This window comes from Pinus tabuliformis, chromosome 2_2 (genome assembly GCF_031772625.1).
Source record: "Pinus tabuliformis cultivar Carrire ecotype Pingquan chromosome 2_2, CPIR1, whole genome shotgun sequence".
In the NCBI taxonomy this organism is placed as follows: Eukaryota; Viridiplantae; Streptophyta; class Pinopsida; order Pinales; family Pinaceae; genus Pinus; species Pinus tabuliformis.
Genome location: NC_142300.1, coordinates 355,961,600 through 355,985,176, shown reverse-complemented (window position 1 = coordinate 355,985,176; position 23,577 = coordinate 355,961,600). Strand labels below are relative to the sequence as shown.

At 39.1% G+C, this 23,577-nt stretch overlaps 1 protein-coding gene across 7 annotated transcripts in view; it reads right to left on the bottom strand.

The window, feature by feature from the left end:
• Positions 1-23,577, bottom strand: part of LOC149192717 (uncharacterized) — a 473,076-nt gene that overhangs the window by 263,229 nt on the left and 186,270 nt on the right. For all 7 annotated transcript variants that reach the window (XM_089404681.1, XM_089404682.1, XM_089404676.1 and 4 more), the window contains one exon: positions 13,748-13,823. In XM_089404681.1, coding sequence (XP_089260807.1) covers positions 13,748-13,823 — 76 coding nt within the window. The remainder of the gene's footprint in view (positions 1-13,747; positions 13,824-23,577) is intronic.

The window sequence follows — 23,577 nt, the reverse complement described above, 5'->3', positions numbered from 1 at the left end:
CGATTGGTCGTTTCATGGTTTGTCCACTCTGGGCATGCCAGCGTGACCTCCTATGAGGAATTCACATGGAGAGTAGTGGAGCGCTTTGATTGGAAGGATCTAGAGGCTCACTTCAAAGAGTTGATCCAGCTCCGACAAACAGGGCATTCAGAGCATTATGTCAGATGCGAGTATACACATTTGTGGAGGGATTAACAAAGCCATTGCAAGGATTGGTGAAGTCTCGCAAACCATCTAATCTTCTAGAGGCAGTGTCTTGCGCTCGGGATTTGCAGGGGGGCATCCCCAAAGCTCAAGTTCCATTTCCTTCACGCACACCCTACCCTCAGAAGGGAAGTGACACTCGAGCACCCACAGCGCAGAGAGCAGCGCAAGGGTGTGGTCAGTTGGATGACAACCAAAATAGACCTCAGGAGGAAGAAGCTATGATTTACATGCCGAGAGCCTTGGGCACCTAGTCATCGGTGCACAGCAGGCAAGGCCCATTACATGGAGGTCTTCTCAAACAATGATTACGAGGATGATGAGGAGTTGAAGTTTGGTGGCGGAGACAGCGAGGAGCCAGCGAGGAACGGACCACCACCACCACCTCAGGGAGGATCATCCTTCGCACCAGCAGGGGGAGTCCTAGCTTCTTTGTGCGGGATTCCCAAATTCTTGACTTTGAGGATCAGAGGTACGATGCAGGGGCAGCGTGTCTCAGCCTTGGTAAATAATGGGACCACCCACAATTTTATTGATGCTCATATGGTCCAGAGGAGGGGCATCACCACTACAGATTTTGAGGGGTTTTCAATCCAAGCCTGCGATTCATTTATTCTTCACGCTGCCATCAGATTCATCAACTGCCATACGAGCTCCTAATGTACACACCTGTGTATCATCGTTGCCAAATCCAACTCCAGCTCACATTGCTGCTCTCCTCCATGTGATTTCTTGCTTCCACCGTCGAGTTGGCCATTCTTCCACGCTGCTTCCATCGTTACCCTCTCTCCACGCAGCTCACCTAACCCTCCATTTGACCCTCGTTGTCTTTCTCTGCGGCCATTCTACTCTCCACGTCTTCGATCCTCCCCATCGAACCTTCTTCTCATTCACCCGCTGCCATTCCAGCCCTCAACGCTGCGTGCACCTCTCCATTCCGCCTGATCCCCACGCGTTCCACGCACCTGCAAACAAAAAACTCAAAACCTGTGGCTCCCTGCATCGATTTGTTCTACGCCGTCGTTCCTTTGGCAGCTTGCCATACTCGCGTGGCATTCATCCTAGCTCCACGCAGTCACTTCTCACACCAGCAAACAAAAACTGAAGTCCCTATCCACGCAGTTCCACCTGCGTCTTCTCCACCACCCGCATTTTTTTCGCCGTCAAGCAAAACAGCGTCGAGTATTCTCTTTCCTGCGGCAAAACAAAAAAAAAAATTGAAATATTTTCTGAATGCGGGCTAAGTTTCAGCATTTTGGTGCATAGACAGGATAATTTTTTTTTTATGTGTCTAGTCTTATATCCATCAAGTCTTATTTAGTATTGTTTTATTTTGAAGTTTTCCATTTCCATTTTAGCTTAGTTTTCATCCGCATGTTTTATGTAGTTTAGTTTAAATCTTAAATTTTTGTTTTAGATTATTGACTTAAATCAAAAATCCCATAAAATATATATATATATATATATATATATAAGCATAAAAAAGATTCCTTTACGTTCTGTAGATTAGGTTAGATTAGATTTTTATTTTTTTTTATTTTTTAGGTTTTGTTTCAGTTTGAGTTTAAAATTTTTAAAAATCATAAAAAAAAATAAAAAATCATAAAAATTTATAAAATTATAAAAAATAAAAAAAAGTTTTCTTTTAATTTAAATTAGATTTTAGCTTGATTTAGATTGTAGACTTCTTCTTCTTCTTTTTGTGAACTTTAAAAATATAAAAAGATTTAAAAAGAGTCCCTTTTAAGTTTTTTAAGTTTTAGATTTTTACTTTAGTTTTTAGATTTAGATTTAGGATTTGAGTTATCAGTTTTTCATTTAACTTTAAAAATAAATAAATAAAAATAATAAAAAAAGTTTCTTTTAATTTAGTTTAGATTTTTTATTTAAAGTTTCATTTAGCCTTTAGTCTTGTTTTATTTGAAAAATATAAAAATATTTTGGAAATTTTTTGCCAGTTTCAGTCTTGGCTCAGGGATTTGTTATGTTTGCAATATATCTTTTCTGCTGAGGCTAAAATTTTGATGTGGGAATCACATTTACCATTTCTTTATATGGTTAAACATGCTTAAATGTTCATTTGAGGATTAACTACATGAATGTGATCTCTGGTTAGCATTTTACGTGGTTGTTTAAAACATTTAATCTTTCGAAAGTTTAATTGCTAGAGTATTGTTAAGCCATTGAGCATTTATTGATTATCTCACATTTGGTAAAAGTTAATCTTTGTTTGAGTTGTTTGATGGTAAAAGATTGTTAATGAGTTCATATTTCTGCAGCGTTTCATAAATAATCGTTTAATCATTTATTTCATAAGGCACTGGTCTATTAACTTAATAAAATCAATTTAGTGTTTGTTTCCCCTCGTGTCTCCCAACCCAACTGGTCCTCAGTTGGTCATTCATTTTCCCATAGGGTCTACCCGCCTTAGCCGCGGGAGACAGGCTTAAACGGATAGATCGGGGATCAGGGTGACAGCCCCCGGTCTGAGCGTTGTCGTGACAATCTGTGCGACAACACCAATCATTAAGTAAATTTAATTAATGATTGAATACTTAGTAATGAATGGACACCATTCCCAATGGATGTGTCTTATGGGGTTCATGGCCAATCAACTCCTATTAAAGGAGAACTGCCACAACCATGTAAATCATCCATTCATATTTTTAATAAAATATTTAATATTTGCATAAGTCATATTATGTTTCAAGTTTATTGACATCTAGGAACAGAGCGTACAAAACCATTTTTATTCTAGTGGTATCAGAGCCATGTTCGGTTGGCAAGGATCACACCCCCTGTGGGTCATCGGCCCTGCCGGCCTTCCACACCAACACGACTCCCATCTCCTGTCTGTTGTGTTGACCCTGAGTCCCATCTCCCACGTCCTTGTTGTGTCTCCCGTCACCTATCTGTCCACTCCCTGCATCGTCATGACCCTCCCATGCTCCTATGCTTATTGTACTCCTCGTTGTCGTCACCTGTGTTTCCTCTTCGCTATCGGGTCGTTGTCAATGTCCCCCCCCTCCCCACTACTCCGTCCATCCCTGTCCACTCCCGTGTTTCACTGTCAGCCGCTGTCAACATCCCCCCCTCCTGCTTCATCCACCCTGTCCACTTGCATTTCAGCTCCAATCTCATCGCGACGCCGAAAGGAGGCTAGTCAATCCAGCGTACAAAACCATCCAGCCACCCTTCCCGTTTGTAGTGATCGCAGTTGTTGACCATCAAAATGTGTGAATTAATCTAACATTAAACTATATTATATAACTTAATTAGTTTTGATATTTATTAAAACATAAACTACATTATAATTTATATAATAGTTATATATAAAAATAAAAAAATAAAAAATATTATTAAATAAAAAATAAAAATATTATTATTAGTAAAAATTGGGTCCACTAGGAAGAAAAAGAACAAAATGGGTCATGATGATAATTCCAAAAAAATTCAAGAAGAACTCGAGAGACTGCAAAAACACCTTGATGATGTTGAAAGGAAGCAAGACAATTTTGGGAAGACTCATAACGACATGGCACAAAATATCCGAGCCATAAAAGACATAGTGAGCTCGTCTAATAAAGGAGCCAACCCACCCTCAGCCACGCAAAGTCCTCGAACCCCGGAAGGAGAAAATTTCCGCAAATACACTTTGAAGGAAGCCAATACTATACCAAATCTTCTGAAAGAAACCATCTTAAAATCAAAAAATGAATTACCTAAGTATGATGGTAAGAACTATAAAGGTGTCGTTGTATGGGTAAATAAGATGGACGCCATTTTTTTAGTGAACCCTCCACTCGGCGAGAAAGAAAGGGTCATGACTGCATCCAACTACCTAGAAGTAGAAGCGTACAATTGGTTTCTGTGGTGGTCTTCTAAATGTACAGGTTGCTTGTTCAATTGGCAAAACTTTAAAAACGCCCTGCTAAAAAGGTTTCATGATGAGGAGGATGATGTCTACGAGAGATTCGTTCACTTGAAACAAAAAGGATCAGTGAGTGAATACACTCACGAATGGGAAGTGTTGGCAGTAAGGCAAAGAGGATTTTCAGATGAAGAGTTGTTAAAAATGTATCGTTGTGGCCTTAAAGATTACATTCACGAAGAATTAAAATTGCATAAACCCAAAACCATTGAGGATGCCAGACACGCAGCTATAATTATCGAGTGAAAATATAAACTCCACAAGGCACCATATGCCAGTAACGAGAGAACTAACAGCTACTCCAAGGGGAAGTCAGGTAAACCATCGTTAGAGAACACTAGCAAGTACGTTCCACCACCAATGCGAAATGAAGGAAAACAACAATCTAGTGTTGAAAGGAAAAGGGATGGCAAATGTTGGAAATGCGAAGACAAGTATTATGCAAGACACAAATGCGCAACGCAAAAATCGTATAACTGCGAAGCCAAACAAGAAGAAGAATCTTCAGAAGACAGCTCTGACGAACAAAACAATGAAGCAAATGCAAACCCTAGTCTAGATTCAGAAGAAGGTATGCCACGAATTTCCTTGCCAGCCATCACAGGGATAGCTCAGCCACAGACACTAAAGCTTAAAGTTCACATCAAGAAGCAAAATGTTATCGTTCTAATAGACTCAGGGAGTACGCACAACTTCGTTGATGTCAATGTTGCAAAAAGACTGAACAATTTTGCTTAACCCTTAGCAGATTTAAAAGTTATGGTAGCAGATGAAAAACATATATATGGAGTAGGCAAGCGCCATAAAGTCAAGTTGAAATTAAGCGAATATGAAATGGAGTCCAATTTCTATACAATCCCCTTAGGGGGCAGTAGACGTCGTTTTAGGGATACAATGGTTACAAACACCAGGCACGTATTCAACAAATCACCAAAAGTAGTTCATTAAATTCAAATTGGATGGAAGGAAATATAAGTTGTTTGGGTTTCAAGCTCCACCAACTCAAGTCATCTCCACTCAGCAGATGAAGAAACTTATTCGCAAGGGAGCCCCAACATTTGTCGCACAATGTCAGCAGTTGGCGTTATTATCGATAGAAGGGACTCACTAACGATCAGAAATTTCATTCTTGACCCAAAAAAATGAGAAGGTTTTTCAAGATCTACCAATGAAATTACCCCCTGAAAGGCAAATTGAGCACATAATCGAAGTCAAACTAGACTCGACACTTGTAAACGTTAAACCATATCATTATCCCCATCACCACAAGACATAAATAGAACAATTAATACAAGATTTGCTAAAGCATGGAATCATTACGAAAAGTAGAAGTCCTTACGCTGCACCCGTAGTATTGGTCAGGAAGAAGGATGGGTCCTCCTGCTTGTGTATAGATTATAGAGGGTTAAACAAAATCGCTATCAAGCATAAGTTTCTGATTCCATTCACTGATGAAATGCTAGATGAACTACAGGGTGCAAAATACTTCTCAAATTTAGATCTAAGATCAGGGTACTACCAAATATGGGTAAGACAAGAAGACGTCGAAAAGGCAGCATTCAGAACACACGAAGAGCATTATGAGTTTAAAGTTATGCCATTTGGTTTAACAAATGTGCCAGCCACCTTCCAAGCAACCATGAATGAACTTTTTCACCCATATTTGCAAAAGTTTGTATTAGTTTTCTTCGATGATATTCTTGTTTACAGTAAGACATCAAAAGAGCACCTCAAGCATCTGGAAAAAGTATTATCTGTATTAGAGAAGAATCAGTTCTATGCCAAGTTATCAAAATGTACTTTTGGGCCAAAAGAAGTTGAATACCTAGGATATGTTATACCCAGGGAAGGAGTCAAGGTGGATCCCAACAAAATCAAGGCAATCAAAGAATGGCCCAAACCCAAGAACGTATCCAAGCTAAGAGGATTTCTAGGGCTAACCGAGTATTACAAAAGATTTATAAAAAACTATGCACATTTGATAGCACCCCTGACCAATCTGTTAAGGAAGAATGCTTTTCAGTGGAATGACCAAGCAAAAAAGTGTTTCGAGAATTTAAAGGGAGTAATGTCAACCACACCAGTGCTAGTGACTCCTGACTTCTCCAAACTGTTTGTAGTCAAATGTGATGCTTCAAGATTTGGAATTGGAGTCGTATTAATCACATACATGCTTTAACAAAGTGGCTCCAATACTTGCTTGGGAGTAAATTTTCAATCCAAACCGACAACAACAGTCTACAATTCTTACTTCAGCGAAAGACATTATCAACCGAACAACAGAAGTGGATGGAGAAGTTGTCAGCTTTCAACCTAGAAAAATTGCACAAGAAGGGGAGGAGAACGTCATAGCTGATGCACTCTCACGTAAGGATGATGACAACACAACATGTGTCGCCATGATAGTTGTTCCGGAATGGCTAGACGAAATACAAGCCGAATATGCCAAGGATGAGGATTGTGACTTTATGATTAAAAACATCAATCAATATACCAATTTTGAGTGGAAGAATGACATAATATGGTACAAAGGTAGAATTTACCTAACACCAACATCCAAATTTAAGATGAATATTTTAAAAGAATCTCACAATTCACCCATGGCCAGACATGTCAGATTCTACAAGACTTACTACAACATTCGACAGTCATTCTATTGGAAGGGCATGAGCAAGGAAATTCAAAAATATGTTGCAGAATGTGATATTTGTCAAAGGAATAAGAGTGAAAATATTCCAACCCCAAGTTTGTTACACCCGCTACACATTCCCAACCAGAAATGGGAAGAGATTTCGATGGACTTCATAGAAGGACTACCTGTGTCTGACAGTAAGGACAAGATATTTGTTGTAGTCAACAGACTCACTAAATATGGCCATCAAAAAAATGGACACAACTAAGCAAATTGTGGATATGTTTTGTAAAAACATCTACAAACTGCATGGGTTCCCCAAAGTCATAGTAAGTGATAGAGACGCAAGGTTCAAGGGTAATTTTTGGAAGGAATTCTACCACCAGGCAGGAATATCCCTCAACATGAGTTCAGCTTATCATCCCCAGACAGATGGTCAAACTGAGGTCGTGAATAAGTGCTTGGAAACATATCTTCATTGCTTCGTCACTGATAAACAAAATAAGTGGACTCAGTGGCTACACCTGGCGGAGTGGTGGTATAACACCACCTACCATACGTCGACTAAAATGACACCTTTCCAAGCTCTCTATGGTTATGAACCACCCAGATGGAAGGATTTTGCACTACTCGATTCTAGGGTTCCAACAATCAAAAACCACTTAGAAGAAAACCAAAGGATCATTAACTTATTAAAAGAGAATCTAACGATGGCACGTAATAGAATGAAACAATAGGCTGATAGACATCGCATTAAAAGGGAGTTTGAAGGAGAGTGGGTCTTTGTTAGACTTCAACCCTATAAACAGTTGTCATTGAAACAACAAGGAAAGAATAAACTATCACCTAAATATTATGGTCTGTATCAAATAATCAAAAAAATAAGTAGTGTGGCTTATAAACTAAAGTTGCCAAACAATTGTTGAATCCATAACACCTTTCATGTATCAAGTCTCAAGAAAGTACTAGGGCAAAACCAAATAGCTCAAACAGAAATACCAGAAACTGATGAAGAAGGAAGAATCGTCTTAGAACTGGAAGGTATACTCGCTACTCGAGAGAAAGTATTACGGTCTAAGACAATTAAGGAGTTCCTCATCAAATGGAAGAAACTACCGGAGGAAGACTCATCTTGGGAGACAGAACGTTTTCTTCAGCAACACCCCACCTTACCTATGCTTTGAGGACAAAGCATTTTTAAGGGAGAGGCAATGTTATGAATTAAAATTTACATAATTAATAAATAAATGTATATGTATAATTAATTAACCAATCATTAAATAAATTTAATTAATGATTGAATACTTAGTAATGAATGGACACCATTCCCAAGGGACGTGTCTTATGGGGTTCGTGGCCAATAAGCTCCTATTAAAGGAGCACCTCCACAACCATGTAAATCATCCATTCATATTTTTAATAAAACATTTAATATTTGCATAAGTCATATTATGTTTCAAGTTTATTGGCATCCAGGGACAGAGTGTACAAAATCATTTTTATTCCAGAAATGTGTTGAGGCATGTACAGGAGTGTGAAGCTTGCCAGAGGAATAAGGGAGAATTGACCCATCCAACAAGATTGTTGCAGCCTCTTCCCATCCCTGATGAGAAATGGGAGAGCATCTCTATGGACTTCATTACTGGACTTCCCTCAGTACAAGGGAAGGATTGTATTTTTGCAGTGGTCGAACAATTGACCAAGTTTGCACACTTCTTTGCCATACTGACACGATATTCAGCCTCACAAGTGGCAGAGTTGTTCTTCAGGGAGGTCTTTCGTCTACACGAACTCCCTAAGACCATAGTCAGTGACAAGGATAGTCGATTCATGGGAGGATTTTGGCAGAGGCTCTTTAGACTAGTCGGCACTAAGCTCACCCCGAGCACCAGCTATCATCCACAGACTAATGGTCAGACAAAGAGGGTGAACCAGTGGTTAGAGGGCTATCTCAGGAATTATGTGACAGGGCAACAGAGGGCTTGGATTCAATGGCTGCACCTGGGAGAGTACTGTTACAACACCACCCATCATATGTCCATTGGTATGACTCCTTTTCGTGCTTTATATGGTTATGATGCTTTATTTTTTGTTGATATTGTTTTTGGAGACAATAGGACCCCAAAGGCCAAGGATTGGATCCTAGAGAGCCAAGATATCCTCAAGGCTCTTCAGGATAACTTACAAGCAGCCCAAAATCAACAGAAGGTGTACGTTGATCGGCATTGAGTAGAGAGACATTTTGAGGAGGGTGACTTGGTCTACCTTCAATTGCAATTGTATCGACAGTCCACACTCAAGCAGAGGGGGCCGAAAAGCTACAACCGAGATTCTTTGGGCCATACAGAGTGAGCAGGAGAACTGGAGAGGTGGCTTATGAGTTGGAGCTACCACCAGGAAGCAGGGTTCATAACATCTTTCATGTGTCATGCCTCAAGAGTGTGTTGGGGCAGCAAGTTACGGCAGTGATGGAGTTGCCTCTTCTTGATGATGAGGGGCATTTGATCTTAGAGCCAAAAGCCATCTTGGAAACCAGAGAGAGGAAGCTCAGAAGCAGGATAATCAAAGAATATTTGTGTGATGGAAAAATCTACTAGATGAGGATGCCACTTGGGAGGGAGAGCACATTCTGGAGCATTCAGTATTGAAGTTGCTTGGGGATAAGCAACATTTGGGAGGGTGCACTGTCATGTCCCTTCCTAAATCATTTTGAAACAAGATTTAATTTTGTAATATGGGGCCAATTTTGGAGTTAGTGGACCCCATTCGATGCTATTAGGAGATTAGGCTAGGAGAAGATGTTTTGTTTTGTAGTTAAGTTACACATGGGGGCCACCCTCACTAGGGAATTACACACCCCCTAGTTCGATTTGCATGGTGTTGGTTAAGTGGGGCCCATGATGGAGGACAAAATGGAGGGAAAAGTGCCCCACGAAAACTATATAACGAGGGCAGTACTCCTCTTCTTATTCATTCATGAGAGTATGTCGATTTCTCTTGATTGCTCGAGCTACTTAGCCAAGTCACTGGTTGTTTAGTACAAGTTCTTAGGCAAAGAGCTCACCCTTTCTTCGGGGGACTTTGAGTGCCACCCTAGGAAGGTTTCCTTCATTTCTTTACGAGGAGAATCACATCGTGATTTCCAGCAGTAGCATTTCCTTCCAAGTGGCGCATATTTCTGGAGGACGCAGTGAGAGAAGAGGCCGAGTTGTTTATGGAGCTGAGCAGTGGATTTTTGATTTGAGATTTTCCGGAGGAGAGGCTAAGGAGGATTGTCAGCCTTTGGGGGAGTTTGGGAGCTGATTGAGCTTCTAGTTTGGCAGTGTGACTTTTGTACTACCTGGGCCAGCATAGAGGCAGTGTTTGGGAACTCATTTGGTGGGTAGAGTATCAGCCCTTGAGGCTGAGCTTTGTCATGGAGGTTGGAGGAGTTATTCGAGGTGAAGTTTGCTCCCTTTCCAGAGCTTGGAGGAAGACTTTGTGACCATTTCTTGCAGGTCGTATTTCTAGAGTTGTTTGGAGGTCTTAGGCCATAGAGGAGGTCGAATTTGGGAGGTTGGGTTCATCCCAAACCCTTTCTGGGTTTTGGCCAAGGAACTTGTGGCTGAAGTTTCATCATTTTCTAAGGACCAGAGGCGAGGTTTCTTGCAGCTCCTTTCCAGCCAACAGTTGTAGTTACTGGGAGACAACGCAGAGCTTTAGAGGAGCAGTTGCTTTCTAGCATTTGGGATTACTGTTGACACCTGGGTTCTGTCTAGCTTGCCCTTGAGGCAAGCCCAGGTGCTTTTTCCACACTATTGTACTTGCTCCATTCATAAATAAAATGGCTCAGCTGGTTCTCATTTATGTTGTGTATTGAGTATTTGTTGATTGTTTAATTTTTATGTGCATAAATCGAATTTTCTTTTGAATATCATTGTTTGTTTAAGTCTGGAACATTACAAAAAATGTAATATATTTGTCAAAATAAAAGCAAAAAGAGTTTTTATTATTATTCAATTGACTTGTTAAAGCATGGGTTTCATGCTTGGGTCAAATATTATAGGTCAAGCCTCCATTGTAGGCTTTAGATTATTGTCTAAGACAATGTTTAAAGACTCCTCCATCCATCAAAGTCTCCTTGTTGCCATCATCATGTCGGATTCCTGCAAATATTCTCATGTCGGCCTAACTACAGTGACACAACCCTTCATCAACACATGTCGGCCTAACTACAGTGACACAACTCTTCATCAACACATGTCAGCCTATTTTCGTATGGAAACAACTATATATACAAGGATGAGGACTTCGCATTATGAACACAAATTTTCGGATCAGAATTTTAGAGCACAAGTCTCGGTGCTACAAGTTCAGATAAGGGCAAAACATTTTGGTGTTATTTCAGGGAGTTTGGATAGGGCATCAAGATGATCTCCATGCTCTCACAGATCGGTGTTATGCTTCCCACAGTTCGGTGTTATACTACCACATTTTCACTATGCTCTCACAGGATTAGAGGCTATTAAAGTGACCTTTGTTTGATGCTCTCACATCACCACAGTGACCCCATCTCGATGCTAGTACAGTGACTTCGGTTTGATGTTATTACAATGACGCTTCCACAGTTCCTTCATGTCTCAAAGCTATTATAATGTTGCTATCATAGTGGATGAAGGAGCTCGGATTAGGTGCAGAAGTTATCTCTTCAAAGGATCAAAATGTGAAGATGAATGATTGCTATAGTATCTGAAGAATGACAAGGTTGCCTCGATGGATGGAGGTAGTCTCGAGTCTAACTTGTAAGGGTCTTGGTTGTCTCATCTTGAATCTAATGAAGGAAGAATTTTGACTGGGTTTTCTCCTAGAGTGGGGTTTTGCCCTGGCAGCGTGCCTACATCTTGTGTTCTCTTCTATTTATTGCTTGGCAATAATCTTGATGATAAGAAAAGATAATTAAAATATCTAATACTAATAATGAAAACATCACAAGTTAATTTCATAATAAGAGAAATCGTTTAACTGCCATCTCTTTGGATTTCTCAACACGATCCTGAAAGAAACATGACTTGGAAGAGGTAGTTGTGTAAAGGATAGCTAGATGTGGACTAGAAGATCACTTTTCGATAAAGAGAAGGATGACATGACTATTGGTTCAACCCTATGGTTCGTTGAAGGAAATTGGTGAAGAAGATGGTTGATGCCCTACAAAGAAGATCTATAAGATGAAGGCTCCATGATGAAGAAGATGAAGTTCATGACATAATGAAGAAAGAGGAACCCTACAAGCAGCGGATAGTACCATGATCTCCACCAAAGAGCAGAGAGATGTTGTTGGAAACAAGTCCCTAGTTGAGAGGAAACCCTCCAAGACCTTGTCAACAAGCAAACATCAAATCGGCCTTCATGAGTGGGCAAGTCGGCCTCCAAGCAGCTATTCAACCTAAAAGAGAAGCCTATATATAAGAGACTTTGACCTCACTTGAAGAGCACACTCTCACACTCACAAGATATTCGATCAAGGACGAGAAAGAGATCAAAAGGTGCAAGGAAAAGGACTAGAAGAGGAAGAAGAAAGCGAAGTTTTGGACTGTCTCTGGGCTACTATCCTTCACACGTGTGAGAAAACTAGGGCACCTATCGCAGCAGCTAGACCAAATTTCAGAAGTCAAGATAGAGCATCAATAGATATACTTTGAAAGCTGAATTCCTTAGAAGAAAGAACCAAGTCAAGTGAAGGAAAAACAAAGAAGAAATCACCATCCTTGTCACACATGCAAGAGCTAGGGTTTCTACAGTAATCGAAATTGCAAAAGAAACTGTTGGGGTCGAAGTTGCAAACAGAACTGTTGGGGGTCGAAGTTGAAGAAGAAACTAATGGGGTCGAAGTTGTTGAAGAAGTTGTTGGATTCGAAATTGCTGGAAAGAAAGCTCATCAAGGAGAAAGGTTGACTTGGTCTTGGAGGGGTCTTTGACAAGAGTCTTAGGTCTTGGAATTTGTCATTTGAAGTTCTATAAGAAAAGAGTTCTTGTGGGTTTCTCTCTCAAAGGAAAGTTTCTGGCCCTGGCTGATAGCCTATATCTTGTGTCCTCTTGTCTCTTTGATCTTCATTGTTTGGTAGCTGTTTGCTGATAGAAAACACAATAATAATCAAGTGAAAGAAGAAGTTAATAACAAATACCTCAAGTTAAGTAAAAGAATATCACAAGCAGTTAACAAAGTAAGAAAAATCATTTAATTAAGTTGCCCGTTGATTTCTCAACAGCTGGTGTGTATTTCTTGGCTTTCCTTGATGGAGAAAGTGTTTAAAATGGCTGTAACATGCATATTTTAGTGATAGATACCATGCTAGGTTCCATGTGAATTCTATAGCTGAGCTGGGTTGTTCATATAAGAATCTATTTAGTCCTGTGTTTCTTATTATTGTGTTCCAAAACAAACAAATACACCTACAGCAGTTTGGTCCCAAAGTATTTGACGAAAACACTTCACTGGAAAACCAAACAAACTTTGAAATTTACAGTGGATATTTTGGAAGATTTCCAAGAGGGAACATTACAAGCGATCAGGCCTTCTTACAATTGTAAAGAAGATGGCTATTACATGTTATAGGCTCTTCACTGACTTTCATCTACTATTTAGTATTGCAACATCAAAATTCCCTGTAGATTAGCTATGTTAATTAGTACTAAATCAACAAAAGGATAAACTCCTGTCAATACAAATAAGAGTTACCGGCTTGAGCAACAAAAAGTTTTCAGAATGATTGGCTATACAGTCTGATATGCTAAAAGCCTATAGATAAGATTCCAATGAAGATATTGTTAACAAGATCTATATCACTATTGTCAACCAATATAATATTCTTAAAAATAACAAGATCTATATCATGTATGTCAACCAATATAATATTCTTAACAATAAGGCATTCAATGAGCTAGAAAACAAAAATCCTTGTTTTCTTAAAAAGAGAATGAGGAACAGAATTTAAATTCCTTGCCTGCTGTCAGAAGCAGAGGGTTGTGGGAGAACTTCAACTACAGAAGAGGGAAAAGAATCCAAATGGTGTGATGCTTCTGCAAAAGAAATTTAAAGAAAAAAATTGCAATTATGGCAGAGTAGATGAAAATCTTTTACTGTAGAATGGCTGATATGGCTACATATATTTAATAAAAAACCAATTTATTCATACAAGATTCCATGTAATCAATTTTCCAATAAATGCTCCTGTAAACAGTTTCTACAACATAGAATTCTTCCCAACATCCTGTTGATCTCATGTAGTCAAGAAATTCAAGAAAAATGCCATTGAGTGAAAATAAATGGTCAGTGAGGGCTACTCTCTATTTTCAACTTTGTGTATCTTGAACTGAAAAATGAGGTTAAGATGAAAGAATATAAACTAACAATCATGATTTCCCAAAAATGATAAGCACTAAAGGTCGATAAAACCATGTAATAGTCATCAATAGTAAGTGCCTAGGGCATCTCCCCACCATACCTTCTCAGATACAAAGCAAAAGATAAAATCAATGGCTTCTAAAAAGAGGAGAGACTGATGCCATAAACATCTGCAACCCATTGACAGTCACCTGTTGTAGTGTTTTCTGACGTACTCATACTGAGCTCAAAACAGCAGGTTTTTGCATGGATTTTTCAAGCTTTTTACTGCAACCACGGAATTGATGGTGTTTTCTTGGTGCATTAAGTTATGTTGATTCTGCAATTATGGCTGTGAAATCATACATACAGCAGTCATATAATCTGAAATTTCTCCTTTTCATCTTGTGAAACGGTAGCCTTTTGCATAGATCTTTCAAGCTTTTTTCTCAGACCTGTGAATTTATGATCTTTTCCTAGTGCATGAAGTTGGGTTGATCCTGCACTTATGGCTGTGAAATCATATCTACAGCAGTTGCTATTAATTTTTCCTGAACCTAGCACCCAGCATTCTATTAACCTAGAAGATTACAGATCTACTAAATAAATGCATGACTAGGTACTTCACACATTAGTGGAAGCAAAAATTACACCAATCTCAGTCACAAGTGACAAACAGATTCTGCCCAATCAACAGTGCTTCATTTATAACTCAAAACCTACTTGGGCTCCTATCCTGGGATGATGGTCCAACTGAAGAAAATACAACTACAACATACCCTAAATCTGATCCAGTAGATCAGGCCTTAGATCTGTCCTTGATCGACTTGGCTGATCCGGATCTCCAATGTTGCACCCTTGTACATTCTTGACAACCAGCACACTTGAGCATCTCACTCCTCACTTGAGAAAACCCCTCTCTCATTGACTAGCGCCACTGTATGGTGTATTGTTCTCCTTTCCTTACCCTAGATTTTAGAACTTTACAATGAGCTAAATCCATGATCCTAATCTCCAAAGTAATTGACAGCCGAGGTTAGACCTTGCCTCACTTGAGATCAAACACTGAGATTAAAAAATAATCACTAAAGTAAATTACTTTGCTTTTCCTAAGTTTCTTTATCTCAATTAGCCAACATAATTAATTATGTACTTTTCCTACGATAGACTTGGGCTAAGTTAGATTAGCAACTTGCTCACACTTAAGCATTGTCCTAAGGAGACTATGGGCGGATTTTGCATGCCTAGACACTTAACCCTGTGCAAAAGTACCTACATGATCTACAAGCATCAATACTCCCTCTTAGTAAGAGCAGTACTTCTACAACATGGAACTAGATCTAATCCTGGAACTGCATCCGCTGCCACCATTGTTCAATCTAAACTAGAAGCATTCCCTGCCACCTAGTTCAGAGTTATCCTCGAAATCTTGCTACCTTTGTTCCTAGAAGCCTCCTTCTCCTGAACATCTTGTAAGGTTGCCTCATACTAAGAGACCTTGACAGACTTGGAAGAATCTGCTGACTGCTCCTCCCCACCTAAACCTGAAGGTTGATTCCCTTTGAACTTCTCAACCTTCAGAGCTTCATACTCCTTATTATCTAACATTGCTTTGCTCCTTTCCATTGCTCAAATAGGCTGGCCCTTTAGCCTATACTTGTTGCTCTCTCTAACTCCAATGACGTGGTTGTTGTCAAAGATAGATCCCACTAGTGAGATCAAAGTTTGTCCATCTTGGAATGCTACATAGAACCCATTCTTTTCATCATAGGGACTGAGAGAAAACTCCACATAATTTTTGGCACCCATAGCACATCCTTCACTTCCAACCTGCCTCCTAACTCAAGTTGGAATATCATTGTTCCAACCCCCTTCACTAAATGTTTAGTATCAACACCAAAATCCACATGTAATTTTGAGACCCACTTGGTCAGGCTGTCAAATAGCTCTCATGCCCCTATCATATGACCTGTGGCTCCACTACCTAGTAGCCATGCACCAACCGATAAGGTTCCTAAGGAAAGGTAGGAAACATGTGTGAACTCAATTTCAAACTTCTTGGCAAAATCTTCCTGAGCTTCTACCAACATAGCTACAGTTGACTGCGTACCCTTTCCACCCTTCTTCCTCCCTGGATAATGTGAAGCATAGTGTTCTGTCTTATGACAGGAAAAACACTTGACCTTAGCCAAGTTCTTCTCCTTCTTTGGTTGTGAGATTGACTCCTCACTCCTGCTGCTCAAACCTTTTCCTTTGCTGCTCGTTGCTCAACTGGGAAGAGCAAGATTCTCACCATCACTCTTAGGTTGGCCTCCTGATAGAAATTCCTCTTGAATCTCCTCTTAGATGAAATCATCCAACAGAGTATCCCAATCAGTAAGTTTCTCTCGTGCTATGATGCCCTTGATGAAAGGAGCCCATGGCATGGTGAATCCATTTAAAGCCATCCTTATCATCTCTCCATCTATCACTTTCTCTCCAACTCATCACGAACTCGTGTCATCTTGGTGATATAAGTAATCATTATATCTGATTTGGTCATCTTCGTGTTCTTGAGCTTTTCTCTTGACACCATCTTCTTGTCTAAGTTGCACTGAAACAGATACGGGAACAGATACGGATAAGGGGTTTGAAACGGATACAACAAATTTTCAAAATATCAAGATACGATACGGCAAGGAAATGGCATAGTTATCGTCGTGAATTCAAAATAAAGTAATCATCATCATCAATTCGGCATAAACATTGTCGTCATCATTAGTGATTATTATACCATTCAACATATTATCATCATCATTAATAATGTAATCAGAAATGCTACAGCCTTTTTGCTTTCGGATCCAACTCCTTCAAAGAACGTGTCATGCATGACAGATGATATCTATCTTCCTTGCATGGCAATTAAAAGGCCCATGGGATCATTGGGATATTCCATCAAGACCTATTTGAACATTTCAATCTTCTCAATGTCAGCTTGGTCTCATGACTATATGCAGGCACAAGATTAGCTAGAGAAGATTTGTTACATTGGAGGAATTTATGAAATCAAGAGCAAAATCAATGGCAATTAACAAAGCCTTAACCAAAATTCATCAAACCCTTTTATTTGCATTTTTTAACATCTATCTTTTTCTTAGTAAGAATCCTTGATAAATATATGGAGTGTCGTTGTTTCTAAAGATTTAGAAAAGACTTTATGAGACTTTGTTTATAGTGAGTTTATTTGCAAATCTGATTTCTTCATTTTTATTAATTATTTATGGCTATAAAAAATTTCAAGCTTTTTAACATTTTAAGGGTGGATTCTGATCACAATTTTAATGGATCTATTTCCAGATTTCCGGAAACGGATCCAAAAAAAATTAAATCCCTTGGAAACGTATCCAATTTCAAATCTAAAGTTTCCAATTTTTTGAAATGGCACAAAAATGTTTTTACAGCATTTCGGACAAGAATCGTATCCATTTAGTATTGGAAATAAGGATCCGCGTTTCTGGAAAATTCTTCAAGAGTTTCTGGTAACTTAGCTTCTTGTTGGCATTATCACTCTGGTGTAACTTTGTCAGAGCCTCCCACATCTCCCTTGTTGTATGCTTCTCAATCAAGTTAGGAATAACATGGTCCTTCACCGCATCCAAGACAATCTTCTAGCTTTCACATCTTTTTTATTGTGGATGGCCAAATCTACAATACCTATAGGTGGGGTGAGTTTGTGCTAACAGACACCCATATGTCATTCTCCCTAAAAATCAAAGAAACCCATGCCCTCTAGGGAATGAAGTTATAAGCACCCTACAACCTACCCTCAAACCTTAGACCGATTGTTGCCATCTCCAATAAGAAAAATCAATTGAAGGATTTCGATATCACACCTTAATTAGTATGGTCTCTCTCTCTCTCTCTCTCTCTCTCAGGGCTAACCTCTGATCCATGAACTACCATGGATATTTCACTGGACAATTCGTCACAACAATTGTACTAAAATATATTAGAAAATCTGAAATATACACCATGAGGTTTTATTTCTCCTTAGATTTCTGGATCTATTAATTATTGTATATAGCATATGCATGCAAATTATGAATATGCAAAAAGTAGAAAACAAATAGACTAATCACTCACAAACCACAATAACACAACATATAACCTGAGCAACCCTTTTAGGAGAAACCCAGCTAGAAGGTGAGGTTGCTCCACTCTCTCTTTCCTTCAATGGGAATGGATGCAAGTAGAAGGAAGTGAGCCATGTGGCCCATGGGTTGCTACAATGCACAAACCCTCTCTGATTGCTCTCTACCTATCCACTCTCAACCACTCTGCTCATATATAGAACAAAATGCACTCAAATAGAATGGAACTATTTTTCCACCTACAGGCCTGATTATAAAACAACCCGAGAGCATATTAGTTGTTAAGTTTAACTCCTTCAACTCATAACTAGAGTTACAATATTGACTCTTCCAGGGTCTTCTTCATCATGATCACGTGGATAGCCCCTTTTCCATGGATAATAATGGAGCTAAAATGGCATCCTCTTGAATCATAGAAGTCAAAAAAGGAAGGCAGCTTCCAAGTGGCATAACTTTTGGATATGAACTCTTGTGTCATTGGAAAGGTATCTGTGTGTAGAATAGCACTAAGGGGCATGACACCTAAGCAGCAAAGTTTTACCACCAAAAAACGTTGTTTGATGCCTCAAACTACTTCTAAAAGGCTTCAAACCTCAATTTTCCAGAATGTACTCGACGGTAAAAATGGTCCTATGAGCTAATTCCTCCACTTTTTCCACTTTAAAAACATTGAGATGGATGAAAAATAATATAATGATCCAATTCGGATCACATCTCCCCATTTTGGGAGGCTTCTGGTTCCTAAAAGCTTCTAATGAATAACATGAGAAAAATTTTCCTCCACCTTCTCTTGAGTGTAACATTTAGCTTTGCTTGGAAGCTGTCCTTTCAACCCAATCTACCAAAGGTCATGCTGCCCTTTGTTGTAGTTTTAAACCTCTTCTACAAAATTGTATCCTTTGTCAACTCCACTTGCACATTTGGTGCCATATCCTCTATAGAAGGTAGGACTTGTTCCTCTTCCTAATCTAACATTGGAGGCTCATAGAGTTTCAGATTCTCTACATTCACTGTCGAATAAATTGTACGTATGGGGTTAGATTGAGTCTATATGTGTTACCTCCATCCTTCTTCAGTGTCTCAAAGGCGCCATATTGCAGAGCCTTTATTTTCTTACCAACTCCCAGTAGCCTCTCCTTATTCAACTATAACCATCCTCTGTCTCTCACCTTGAATGATTTCTTTGTCCTGTATTGTTCATGCATAGCCTTGTATTTTTCCTGTGACTTTTGAACTGTCTCCTTTACCTATAGATGGATTTTCTTGAACTTCTCCACGAATTTTTTTCCCTTTAGGCATCCCCTGTAAGATCCCCCCTCACTCCTCCTTATTTCCCATGTGCAATATCCAAAGGTGAAGGTGGCAAATATCAAAAACATGTTTCAAATAGGGATTTACCCGTACAAGTGTGGACAACTCTGTTATAAGAGTGTTGTATCTATACTTGATTTTCATCCCAGGTATTCGGATGCTTCTGATTATATCCCCACAAAAGTTGCACCAAATTCCTACTAGCTACTTATGCCTTGTCCATCTTTCTATGGATGGAACGTTGTAAACCTCTACAACTTCATGTCCATCTTCTCCCATAATGTAATCCAAAATGCACTGAGAAATTTTCTATACATATCTGAAATAATGCTCCTTGGTATCCCAAAGTGCACCCAAACCTATCCAAAGAACAAGTTCGTTACTTCTTGTCTGATGATGGTCTTTTTATAGGGAAATTAGAACACACATATTGTTGAACCTGTCAACTACCATGTCCCTTTCTAGTTGTTGGTAAAGCTCCCACAAAGTCCATGGAAATACCTTCCCAAAGATGAGTGGGTACTGGCAAGGGATGATGTAGACCTTGTTTCACGTTATCAGGCTTGTTGGTACAACAAAGCATGCATCCTCGTATGAACCTAGCTACCTCTTCTTGCATCCTAGGCCAATAGACATACCTCTACAAGTTGGCCATTATATTCCCTACACCAAAACGCCTTGGAACCATGGAGGTGTGAGCCTCTTTGATCAACTGCGGTTGCTCACCTTACAAACACATAACTTATCTAGTATGTAGAGTAACCCATTTTGGGATGGTAGCCAACTATTTTATCACTATTGTGCACATGACTCCCGCTTTGCAACTATTGAAACACCTCATTGATGTCATCATCCTCTAAGTATGCCTCCATATATGCATCATGGATGAAAGGCTCCATGTGCATAAGAATTCCCAAAGCTATGATATTTGTTGTGGGTGGCCTCGAAAGCATGCTGGCCAACCTATTTATGCTACCCTCCTTATACTTAAGCACTAAATGAAACTTCTATAGAAACCCCATCTACTTGTAATGCATGGTCTATTCTAGCTTACTCTGGACCTACCGGTACTGTAGTGGTTAGTGATTTGTGTGGATTACTATCTCCTTCCCATCAAATAGTGTTTCAAGTTCTTCACAGCTTGCAACAGGGCATAGAGATCCTTTTCATAGGTACGGTAGTTGAGAACTGCCCCATGAAATAATTTATAATTGTAGCATACAAGCCATCCTCCTTGCATCAAGACTGCTCCCATCTTGTACCCACTCGCATCTGTCTCCACTTCGAAAGGCTATTGTAATGCAAAATTGGTGCTTGATTGATCTACTTCGTTAACTCGCCAAAGGCCCTCTGCTAACCCTTTTCCCACTAGAAACTCTTGCCACTCATTCTTACAGTGTGGAGTGATGTTGCTACTATTGAAAACAAGGCTACAAATTTCCTTGGGTACTGCGTTGCCATAATAAAACTCTGACCTCATAAACATTAGTAGGCATGGACCACCTCATGATGGCCTCCATCTTCATAGGATCTATCTTCAACTCTCCTCTGCCAATCACATAGCCCAGATACACCACTCAAACTTGTATTACCATCTTTTATCACTGAGCTTATTGTTTTTCTTGGTGAAGTGTTTAAGCTTGTCAACACCCATATAGAGTGCTAGCACATTCTTGAACTTTGGTTAGTTTTTCTCGTAACGTCCCCACCATGAACTATGGACAGAAAAGGAGTATTAGCATGCATATGAGGAATGCATATGATAGCTACATATGCATGCATCACATGCATTGCATTAGTAAACTTACTAATTGGTTATAAAAGATGTCTACAGAAAGGATAAACGAATTAATTACTAAAATACTAGATTAAATACCTAACAATTAAGAAGGGAAATCTTACCCTAAACATAACACTCCAATATATAGATATATATATATATATATATATATATATATATATATATATATATTAGTGTTGCACCACATATGATTTTATCGTAAAATCGTGGTTTTTTAAAATCGGCGATATTATCGCCCGATAAAAACAACAATTTTTTTCGGCGATTTTTTCAAAAAAAATCGCGATTCAACCTGAAAAAATCGTGGCCCTCTCCAACAATGCTTTTATATAACAAAAAATCACGATTTTTTTTAATTCATTTGCACACACAGCGGCACGCTAGCAACGACGAGGTTTTGGAGTGACCTCTTGGTCGTTTGGGAGTTGAATCCGCTGATTGGAGGAGAAAAACGGAGTGAGAGCTAAGGAGGATATGAATTTTCTCCATCAAACCAGTGTGGGCACCAACATTTTGTGTTTTGTAACTTTGTTTTGGTTTTTTCTATGTTTTTGGTTGGGTTTGGAATCCGGATAACCCATTGTTTATCAAAAAAAATTAGTGGGTTATCAAATATTTTTGAATTGATTTGAATCTTGATGGGGTTTTTGTCATTTGATTTTTCATTTTGTTTGTTAAAATTTCGTAAATTGTCAAAAATTCCATGTGTTTTGTTATGTTACTCATGTATGTAATTTTTTTTTAGATTTTGTACAATATAAATTGTAAGTTTGTAACTTGTAAACTGTAATCCTTATTTTGCCATAGGTTCACCGAATCACCATTCAACTTCAAGTTCAAAGTTCAAAGTTCAAAGTCAAACATGCCAAGGAAATTGGACCCTCTGTGGGAAATTGGTGAACCTGATGGAGGGATTGATAGAATAAACGTGTCTTGCAAGTTGTGTGGGCAGCATATGTTAGGGGGAGGTGTATAGATTGAAGTATCACCTTGCACAAATCCATGGATTTGATGTAGGGCCTTACACAAATACAAATCTTGAAATCATCTGAAAAGCCATGAGATCATTGGAAAATTTAGAGCAAAATAGAGGGGCCAGAGAAGAAATGAAGAAGCAACTAAAAAATTCTGTGTTAGGCTCAGGTGAACAAGGAAGTGGCACTGGTTCTACTTCAGCATCAACCAACCCAGTAGCTGCCTCATCATTTTTTGTTCCTAGAATCATGCCTGGTTCACAGCCATCTATCACTTCAATGCTTAAAAAAACTAAGAAAGAACAAAGTGACAAGTTGTTAGCCAAATTTCTCCTTTGGAGTGATATTCCTTTTAGCGTTGTAAGGAATAATCCATTTTTCAGCCTGCTGTTGATGCTATTGCAATTGTTGGCCCAGGGTACAAAATCTCTTCTTATCGTGACTTTAGAGGCTGGATTCTTCAAAATGAAAAGGTTGATTGCACCAAAAGATTGGAGGAGTTTAGATAATCATGGGCACAAACAGGATGCACTATGAAGTCAGAAGGTTGGACTGACCAAAAGGGGAGAACCCTTATAAACTTCTTGGTTAGTTGTCCCAAGGCGACTATGTTTATGAAATCTATTGATGCATCTGCACATATCAAAGATGCAAAAACTTTATGTGATTTGTTGGATGTGTTTATTTTGGAGGTGGGTGCAGAACATGTTGTCCAAGTCATAACGGACAATGCTACAAATTATGTTGCTGCTGGCAGGATGCTTATGGAGAGGCATCCTACTTTATTTTGGACACCTTGTGCTGCACATTGTATTGATTTGATGTTGGAGGACATAGAGAAAATTTCCTTTGTCAAAGATATTGTTGAGTCATCAAAAAGCATTACAAAATTTATATATAATCATACATCTGTGCTTAGCTTGATGAGAAAATTCACCAACAACAAAGAGTTGGTGCGCCCTGCTATTACACGGTTTGCCACCAGTTTCATATCTCTTCAATCCCTTTTGAATTATATGTGGGATGTGAAGAGAATGTTTCTTTCAGAGGAGTGGCGTGCTTTGACAATGAGCTGCAAACCAGAAGGAGAGGCCATATGCAGACTAGTTTCATACCAGGAAGATTTTTGGGCGAGAGTGCAGGAGGTGTGCACCGTTACTGAACCTTTGGTAAAGGTTCTTTGATTAGTTGATGGTAAGAAGCCCGCAATGGGCTATTTGTATGAGGCCATGAA